The sequence below is a fragment of the Myotis myotis genome, unplaced genomic scaffold (assembly GCF_014108235.1).
Source record: "Myotis myotis isolate mMyoMyo1 unplaced genomic scaffold, mMyoMyo1.p scaffold_m19_p_48, whole genome shotgun sequence".
In the NCBI taxonomy this organism is placed as follows: Eukaryota; Metazoa; Chordata; class Mammalia; order Chiroptera; family Vespertilionidae; genus Myotis; species Myotis myotis.
This window is the reverse complement of record NW_023416355.1, coordinates 873,926-883,200: the sequence shown is the minus strand read 5'-3', so window position 1 is coordinate 883,200 and position 9,275 is coordinate 873,926. Positions and strand designations below refer to the sequence as shown.

The 9,275-nt window shown below is 63.7% G+C and overlaps 1 protein-coding gene across 3 annotated transcripts; it reads right to left on the bottom strand.

The window, feature by feature from the left end:
• Positions 1 to 846: 846 nt before the first annotated feature.
• RNF223 (ring finger protein 223) lies at positions 847 to 8,673 on the bottom strand. 3 transcript variants are annotated; one of them, XR_004967307.1, is made up of 2 exons: positions 8,142 to 8,673; positions 847 to 1,451 (listed from the first exon to the last, which is right to left on the bottom strand). XR_004967307.1 is itself a non-coding variant. In XM_036307601.1 (2 exons), the coding sequence occupies exon 2, from the start codon at positions 6,849 to 6,851 to the stop codon at positions 5,835 to 5,837; it is 1,017 nt and encodes a 338-aa protein (XP_036163494.1). In that variant the 5' UTR covers positions 6,852 to 6,860; positions 8,142 to 8,668; the 3' UTR covers positions 5,390 to 5,834. The 3 variants fall into 3 exon arrangements, 1 of the variants encoding a protein (XP_036163494.1); XR_004967306.1 differs by having other exon boundaries at positions 847 to 1,458; positions 8,142 to 8,669; XM_036307601.1 differs by lacking the exon at positions 847 to 1,451 and adding an exon at positions 5,390 to 6,860 and having other exon boundaries at positions 8,142 to 8,668.
• Positions 8,674 to 9,275: the final 602 nt, after the last annotated feature.

The window sequence follows — 9,275 nt, the reverse complement described above, 5'->3', positions numbered from 1 at the left end:
GGTTTGACACAGAAACACCCTCCCCGGGAGGGGCCGCACTGGGCCGTTCCCACCACAGGTGTGGGCTCCCTCTGCGCTCAGGGCCCTTCCTCACCTGCGACCTGAGTGGCGTCTTCCCTCCCGGTCGGGACCCCCTGTGTCTCCTGAGCGTGGCTGACCGTGCGCCTGGGTGTGCAGGGGGCAGTGTGTCTGGCCAGCTGCCTGTCCTAGGAGAGCCAGGGCCCAGGCTGTAGACCTCGGCAGGACGACAGACATTTGGGGGAGGGGTGTGGCAGTCCCCAAGGGGTCCTTAGACGGGTCCTCAGAGAGAGCTGGACTAGACATTGTCCTGAGCCCCGCCCCCGCCAAAGGTGGAAGGGACGCGTGAGCCACCTGGGCTGCTGTGCGTACCTTTGCACAGACCTGCATGTGTCCTGTCACTGGAAACACCAGCCCATGGGCCCACACCCCCTTCCAGAGGGACCCAGAGAAGCCAGGCCACAGACCGGGCAGGTGTGCACTGCCTCTGGCCGTCTGCAGCCCCCGGTGCCCGCCGCTAGGCCGTTTATCCCCTGAGCCCCTCCCACCCCCGGGGTCGCGGCCGCACCTGCTCTGACCCTGAGCCTGCCCCATCCTGCCCCGTCCTGCCCCGTCCTGCCCCGGAGGACAGTGAAGCTCTGCCAGGTGCACTGGTTAATAATGCAGATTTTTCCCAACAGATGGGGCTACACATACGTTGATTTATATGCAATTTGATGTGTCTGCTATTTGTATTGACAACAGCTTCAAATGTCGAATTTTCTGAAGGTGTTAACATCATAGATATTTTTACGCTTAAAAATGTCGAATTTCGTGTCCAAAAAAAGAGCATTTGCGGGAAATTTTAATTCATTACTTCATTTTGAAGAAACGTGCTGCTGAATGCTTCGGAAAGCTTATGGTGAACGTGCTCCATCTCAAGATACGTGTGGACGCTGGTTTAAACGCTTTAAAAGTGATGATTTTGATGTGAAAGACAAAGAACGTCCAGGTCAACCGAAAACGTTTGAAGACCAACAATGACAAGCATTATTGGGTGAAGATGCGTGTCAGACTCAGAAACAGCCTGCAGGAAGATGAAACGTTGCTCAGCAAACCATTCCCGATCGCCTACAAGCAACGGGAAGGATTGTAAAGGAAGGAAGATGGGTGCCACTCAACTGAACGAAAGACAAATGGAAAACCGAAAAGTCATCAGTAAACTGTTGCTTCGATGGCATGAAAGTCTTTTTTGCATCGAATTGTGACTGGCGATGAAAAGTGGATTTATGTTGAGAATCCCAAACGCACAAAATCACGGGTTGATCCAGGTCGACCATCAACATCGACTGCGAGGCCAAATCGCTTCGGAAAGAAGACAGTGCTCTGCGTTTGGTGGGATCAGGAAGGTGTGGTGGATTATGAGCTTCTCAAACCAGGTGAAACGGTTAATCCTGATCGCTACCGACAACAAATAATCAATGTGAACCACGCTGTGATTGTGAAACCACCAGAATGGGCCAGAGGACACGGCAAAGTAATTCACACACTCCAAAACCAGTTACAGACACGTGAAAAGGTCTGGCCTGGGAAGTATGAACCCACCCCTGTGTTCACCAGACCTTGTGCCTTCAGATGACCACTCATTCCGATCAAGGGCACATGCACTTTCTGAGCAGCACTTCCAAACGTGCGAAGACGTGGACAATTGGGCCTCTGAATGGTCTGCCTCAAAGCAAGAAAAGTTCTATTGGGACGGTCTCCACAAATCACCTGAAAGATGGGGAAATTGTAGCTAGCGATGGACATCACTTTGAATAAAGCATTTTTGATGTTTCTCTTGAAATGATCATGTTTTCTTTGATTACAAAATCCGAATTTTTAACCGGTTAATAGTTAATCCGCATTATTAAACTGGTTAATAGTTAATCTGTATCATTAACCGGTTGATAATTATCTGCATTATTAACCAGTTGATGGTTAATCCACATTATCAACCGGTTGATCATTAGTTCGAATTATTAACTGATAATTAATCTGCATTATTAACCGATTGATATTAATCCACATTATTAACCGGTTAATAGTCAATCCGCATTTTTAACCGGTTAATGATTCAGATTTTGTAATCAAAGAAAACGCGATAATTTCAAGAGAAACATCAAAAGTGCTTTATTCAAAGTGATGTCCATCGCTAGCACCACATTTCCCCACCTTTCAGGTGATTTGTGGAGACCGTCCCAATGGAACTTTCTTGTTTTGAGGCAGACCATTCAGAGGCCCAGTTTCCCACGTCTTTGTACATTTTGAAGTGCGGGCAGCGGCACCTGCGGGAGCGGGTGGGCGGGCTGGGCAGGGATGGGGCCTGCGCGGGCATCGCCATGGTGAGCCGCGCCCCACCTCCCAGCGCGAGCCTCGGGGAGCCCGGCTGCGTCCCGAGGGCCACGGCATGAGTGGAGCGCCGGGGAGCAGGACCAAACCTGGGCCCCCCCGGGGGAGGGCGGTGTCCCCGCCAGGAGGCCATGGGCCCAGCGAGGGCGCGAAAACCCACAGAACCGGTCTCTGCCCACAGGACCCCGGAGACCTCGGGCAGCGCGTACGAGGGCCGGCGTGCCCGTGTCCCGTGGAGCTGAAGCCCCGTGAGCAGGACCGTGTCTGCCCCGTGGGTGAGGCTGCCGGTGGATCCCACTCAGGGCACGGCCTGCGCTGTGGCTCCATCACGGGGCGGGGCGAGCAGGAGGCAGCCGAGGGCTGTTGGATGTTTCACTCTCACATCGATGTTTTTCTCTCTCTCCTCTCTCTCTCTCTCTCTTTAAAAAGATAAAAAGAAGGACTGTGTTTAGCCTGGAGCTTGTCCAGGAGCCTGCCCGTCAGACCTGGACACGGGGAGGGTGGTTGGGAGAGCCGGTGTCCTGGTCCCTCCTGGGACTCCCGGGTGGGGGTGGAGGGCAGGGTTTCAGGGCTGTGGCTTGTCTCTCAGGGTGAGAGGCCACCAGGGACCACCTGCACAACAGGGAGAGACCAAGTGTGACCCTGTGCTCCACAGGCTTGAGTGTCAGCCTGCATGTGTGACACACGTGACCAGTGAGCTGGTGGCCAGTTGTGCTTGTGCCCGGCTCCCCTGCACCCTCCCTGCTCACGACCCCTGCGTCCTGCACACGACCCCTGCCCCCTGCACACGACCCCCTGCCCCCTGCACACGACCCCTGCCCCCTGCACACGACCCCCTGCCCCCTGCACACGACCCCTGCCCCCTGCACACGACCCCCTGCCCCCTGCACACGACCCCCTGCGTCCTGCACACGACCCCTGCCCCCTGCACACGACCCCCTGCCCCCTGCACACGACCCCTGCCCCCTGCACATGACCCCTGCCTCTTGCACACGAGCCCCTGCCCCCTGCTCACCACCCCTGACCCCTGCACACGACCCCCTGCCCCCTGCACACGACCCCTGCCTCCTGCACACGACCCCTGCCCCCTGCACACGACCCCTGCCCTCCTGCACACGACCCCTGCCCCCTGCACACGACCCCCGGCCCCCTGCTCACGACCCCTGCCCCCTGCACACGACCCCTGCCTCCTGCACACGACCCCCTGCGTCCTGCACACGACCCCTGCCCCCTGCACATGACCCCTGCCTCCTGCACACGACCCCTGACCCCTGCACACGACCCCCTGCCCCCTGCACACGACCCCTGCCTCCTGCACACGACCCCTGCCCCCTGCACACGACCCCTGCCCTCCTGCACACGACCCCTGCCCCCTGCACACGACCCCCTGCCCCCTGCTCACGACCCCTGCCCCCTGCACACGACCCCCTGCGTCCTGCACACGACCCCCTGCCTCCTGCACACGACCCCTGCCCCCTGCACAGGACCCCTGCCCCCTGCACACGACCCCTGCCCCCTGCACATGACCCCTGCCTCCTGCACACGACCCCCTGCCTCCTGCACACGACCCCCTGCCTCTTGCACACGACCCCTGCCCCCTGCACACGACCCCTGCCCCCTGCACATGACCCCTGCCTCCTGCACACGACCCCCTGCGTCCTGCACACGACCCCCTGCCTCCTGCACACGACCCCTGCCCCCTGCACACGACCCCTGCCCCCTGCACACGACCCCTGCCCCCTGCACATGACCCCTGCCTCCTGCACACGACCCCCTGCCTCCTGCACACGACCCCTGCCCCCTGCACACGACCCCTGCCCCCTGCACATGACCCCTGCCTCCTGCACACGACCCCCTGCCTCTTGCACACGACCCCCGCCTCCTGCACACGACCCCCTGCCTCCAGAGCCTCCCCTCAGCCCTGCCTGCAGTGGGCTGGTTTGGGATGTGGTCTGGGCAGCAGCTCAGTCCCTGCTGTGTCCAGGCCTGGCCCAGGCCATTACCTTGCAGTCACATGTAGATAAATGCTTGTTGAATGTGTGAGATGCTCATGTGACCACATGTGCAACCTCACATGCCTGGCCCTGCCCGTGAGAGGGCGAGGCTCCGTGTATGTGGCTGACGTGTGTGCATGGCTGACTAGTGTGTGTGCGTGCTGACTGGGTGCAGTGTCACTGTCATGTGGTCCGTGGTCGCAGGCACCACCCCTCCCAGGGGTCTGTGGCTCCGGGTGTTCCCAGTAAAACGCCTGTTCCCGTCTGTCATCGCTGGGCCTGGGAAATGTTGTGTTCTGGCCGCCACAAGGCCCATCTTCTCCGGGGTCCCCACCCCCCAGAGGCTCAGCTGGGTGCAGCAGAAGTCCAGGGCTTCGGGGTGAGGGGTGAGCAGGCTGAGCCAGAACCTGCCGGGCCCCCCTTGGCCACGCCAACCTGGTGGCGCAGGGTTCCTGGGGCTGAGAGCGAACCCGGGGGGAGGGGCTGGCAGGGCTTGACGCCGTTACCGGCCAGGCCCGGGAGGGGCTGCTGGGGGCTGTGGTGTGTGAACTGTTGAACACACGTCAGCAACTCTGCTTCTGTGCCCCCATGACCCTCGGTTCCTGGGGTACAGGGGTTCTGCACACCCCAGCCAGGCTTCCCGCAGGATCGTGGGGCCCTGACTTCTTAAGGGTGCAATCCAGTATGACGATGGCTGAAGATGGGGGGCTCTGGACCAGGCCAGGCCTCCCCCGTCCCAGGTGCTCTGGGTGCTCCCACCTCCCTAGGGGAGCCTCAGGGTCCTTGGGGGCGGCCAAGTCCCAAACTGCCCAGCCCCTCCGCAGCCTGAGGAGACGGGAGGTGGACTCCGAGGCTGGGCCCACCTGCCCAGGGGCTGCTGGGAGTTGGATCCAGTGGGGTGTCCTCTGGATTGAGGCTCTCTGGGGAGCGGTGGACCGTGGGCTTCTCTGGAGGGGGGGTCAGTGGTACAGGGAGGAGGGTGCACAGGCAAGGACCCCTTTCCAAACGTGGATACAAAATAATTTATTTAAAAACGTTCAGTTCAGGAAGGTCGGATGGACCCCACGGGAGGGGCCGGCCCTGCCCGGGGAAGGAGCCGGGTGGGTGTGAAATGTGAACGTAAGGGCGGGGCACCCCTCCCTGCTCAGCAAGGGGCTGCCCCTGTGGGCGATTCACAGTGCATACAGGGGGGCCCTGCCAGGCGGTCTGCCTGGGCCTCGGTCTCCACAACTGCATCCTGGGAGTTAGGGGTGTTCTCTGGGGCTCATAGGAGCCTATTATTCGTGGAGGCTTCGGGGAGCCATCAGGACCCAGCCCCAGAGTGAGGTCAGGTGAGCCAAGTGGGGTCCTCAGAGATGCTGGGGCTCTTGTGGGGTCCTGGGACAGATTCCCAACAGCCACTGCACCCCAACTCCCGCTGTGGGCGGGGACCCAGCATGGAGCGTGGACAACCTAGTCATCGGCCAGGGGCCCGAGAGGGAAGGTGGCTGGGTAGGTGACGGTGGCTGGTGCGGCACTGGTGGGCGGCCGGGTCAGGCAGTGCAGACTCCCGGTCCTGAGCGCGCACTGCACAGGCCAGAGCACCACGCAGAAGAGCGCCAGCAGCAGGGCCGTGATGAGCGCCAGGCGCTTCCAGTCCCCGCAGCGGGCCCAGCAGCGGGCGAGGCGGCCCCGGCGGCGGCCGGTGGGGCTGGGGCTGGGGATGGGCACCGCGGGCTCAGCGGGCTTGCTCAGGCCCACGTCCACGCACACAAAGCCGGGCGTCGCCAGGCCAGGCGCAGAGGGTGGGAGGCAGCAGCACAGCTTGGTGCCCTCCAGCCACACGGGCTCCTCCCGCCGCAGGTGCGCCGGCATCTTGGCCTGCAGCTGGCGGCTGGTGCGCAGTGCGGGGGCCCCGTCGGCGGGCACGGTGGTGGGCTGCCGGCAGAACGGGCAGGGCACAGCCTCACTGCCGGGCCGGCCAGCTGGCTGGGCAGCCGCCAGCCGTGCCAGGCACTCCAAGCAGAAGACATGGGTGCAGGACAGCTCCTTGGGCGTCTTGAAGATGTTGTCGTAGCCCGAGAAGCAGATGGAGCACTCCAGCGGGGAGGCCACCTTCTCCGAGCCGGGGGTCCCAGGGGACCTGAGGCCGCTGACCGAGCCGGGGGACCTGGGGTTGCTGACTGAGCCGGGGGACCTGGGGTTGCTGACCGAGCCGGGGGACCTGGGGTCGCTGACTGAGCCGAGGGACCTGGGGTCGCTGACCGAGCCGGGGGACCTGGGGTCGCTGACCGAGCTGGGGGATCTGGGGTTGCTGACCGAGCCGGGGGACCTGAGGCCGCTGACCGAGCTGGGGGATCTGGGGTCGCTGACCGAGCCGGGGGACCTGAGGCCGCTGACCGAGCTGGGGGATCTGGGAACGGGGGCCGTGGGGCTGCTCAGGCTGGGGGGCGGCATGGCCGTGTGCCACACCTGCTGGCGTGATGACATGGCTCTGGGCTGTGGGACAAACAGAGATGACTGTGAGTGACCTCAGGCTGCCCCTTCCTGCCTGTCCCTCTCTCCTTTGCACCTGACCCAAAGGTCCCAGGAAGGACACTGCCCACCTGCGGGTGCCACCTGCACCCTGTCCTACCCCCTCCAGCACCTCGTGCTGAGGCTGGGCAGCGTCTGTGTGCTGGGCCCGGGCAGCCGGATGGGTCTGTGGACGGACGCCATGTGCACAGGTGTCGTGCTGACTGCCAGGGGGACGCCTCCGGCTGGCCCTGCCCTGGCGGTGCCCCCGGCAGAGGTGCAGGTGACCATCAATGGGCCACAACAGTTACTATTCCCATGGCGGGGCCAGGCCATGAGACATCACGGCCATGAGTCGAAAAGGCAGCTTGGAGGGTGGGAGACTCAGCCAGGTCACCCGCCAGCCGGCCTGGGCTCTGGGTCAGGGGAAGTGGGTTTGAACATGGATCCCAGTGTAGGCACCTGGCTGGGTGCCCGGCCTGGCTGGGGAGGTCAGGACTGGGTCTGGGGCTGAGCCAGGAGGGTCTAGGGGAGACGGAGAGGCCTGAGTAGGGCGGAGGCTGGTGGTCTGAAGAAGGTTTGTGTCCCAGCCGTGCCCCGAACCTGAAGGGGCAGCCTGTCTGCTGGTGGCAAGGGCCTGAGTCAGCCCTCGGCCCAGAGGGGAGGGGGATACACGAGCCTCTGTCCTGCGCCCGGCACACAGCTGCCCCCTCCTGGCCCATCCGGCTCCCATGGGGACCCTGTCTCCGTCTCCTTGGCCGGGCTCAGGTGACCAGCCTGCTGACCAGGGCTCTGCCCAGCGCTGCCCCTGCCCCTCCACTGGGCCTAGGCCTCCACCACCGGCAGCCACCTGGTGGGCAGAGGAGGCCAGGGCCTTTGGGAAGACCCTGGCCCTGGCCCCGTGGAGCTCAGGAGGCCCCCCGAGGCGGCCCCGACCCTGACTTGCTGGTCAGCCCGGGGGATGACTCCAGGATGACAGGCCATGGAAGCTCCCCATCGCTGCCCCATGACTGAAGGCCTGAGTCGCGGTGACATCATGGTGATGTCACGAGTGCCCCCACATCCCAACATGGGATGTCACCGTTGCCTGGGGCAGGATGGCTGCGGGTCAGGCCGCGACCGTGGCCAGGTCTGGGGGACTGGCTGTCCTCCCCCGGCCGGTGTGCCCACATAACCGGTTCCTTGGCACTGAGGCCCCACCCTGAGGAGCTGCCCCACCCTGAGCCGGTCCAGGTGAGAGGTGAGAGCCGGCTGAGCGGGCCTTACCTGGCGGCCGGGGGTCAGCGGGGCCGGGGCATGGTGCTCCTGGCCGGCCGGGGCCAGGCTCCGAGACTCCTCGCTCTCCACCACTGCTCTCCTCCGGGCCAGGCCAGCCTGTGCTCCACGGGCAGGTGTGCCTCCTGGGCTGGTCGCCAGCTGTCTCGGTGGCCCTGGCTGGCAGGTGCGCCTCTGCGTGTTCCTGGCAGGTGGAGGGCAGGGGTTGCGTGTCTCCCAGGTGTGCGTGCTGAGACAGGTGTGAGTCCTCTGGCTGGGTCCCGGCAGGTGTATTTATGGACTCAGGTCATGCTGGCCGGGGGCGTGGCCTCGGCCTCAGGATTGGCTGGCCTCCCGTCCTCTCCCTGGCAAGCTGGGAGCAGAGGGTGGGGTGGAGCGGAGGTCAGTGAGGCCTCCACAGCCTGGGCAGGTCTGGGGTGGCGCCTGGAGCAGCCGCTGAGCTCCTGGGGCCTCCCAGCCCCCCACTCTGCACCTCAGCCCAGGTCCTCACACCCTGTGATCTCACTGATGTCCCCTCCACAGCCCTCGCTCCTGCCCCCCCACCTCATGTACACGACCCGCTGACATGTGTGTCCATACGTGTCACCCCATGTTCACACGCATGGCTCTCCAGACCTGGGATTCTGCTGCCCCTGGTCCCGCCCCACAGCCTCTGGGTCCAGGGACTGGGTGAAAGGTCAGGGCTGGGAGCACCCCCAAGGAGCAGGGTCAAAGGAAAGGATGCCTCAGGAACCAGGAGGGTCACAGGACTCGTTTGGGGTGACCGCTGGGGGCACCCTGGGTCACACGCAAGGGACCCTGGAGCCCAAGGAAGCCCTCGACCCCCGGGGGGGCTGGAAATCTTCCCGGGGGTGGGAGCGGTTTCAGCCGGTCAGCGTGGGTCCTGCAGACCTCGGGGCCGGGGGGGCCTGGGGCCGGGCTGAGGGGCCGGGGTTTACCCAGTGGCACAGACTGCACCCCTCACCCACCCAGTGCCCGGACATCCCCACACCTGACGCCGCCCCCCAGCCCTGCAGTCATGGCAGGTGGCCCCTCCCCTCTGAACGGTGCACACCTTGGTGGACTCAGGGCGTGGGCCCCGCTGCTGACACGTGACCCGACCTTGCACCTGGTGGGGGTGCTGAG

Bases quoted from the DNA above. Each gene is read 5' to 3' on its own strand.
- RNF223 (XM_036307601.1), bottom strand. From the start codon at position 6,851: ATGTCATCACGCCAGCAGGTGTGGCACACGGCCATGCCGCCCCCCAGC.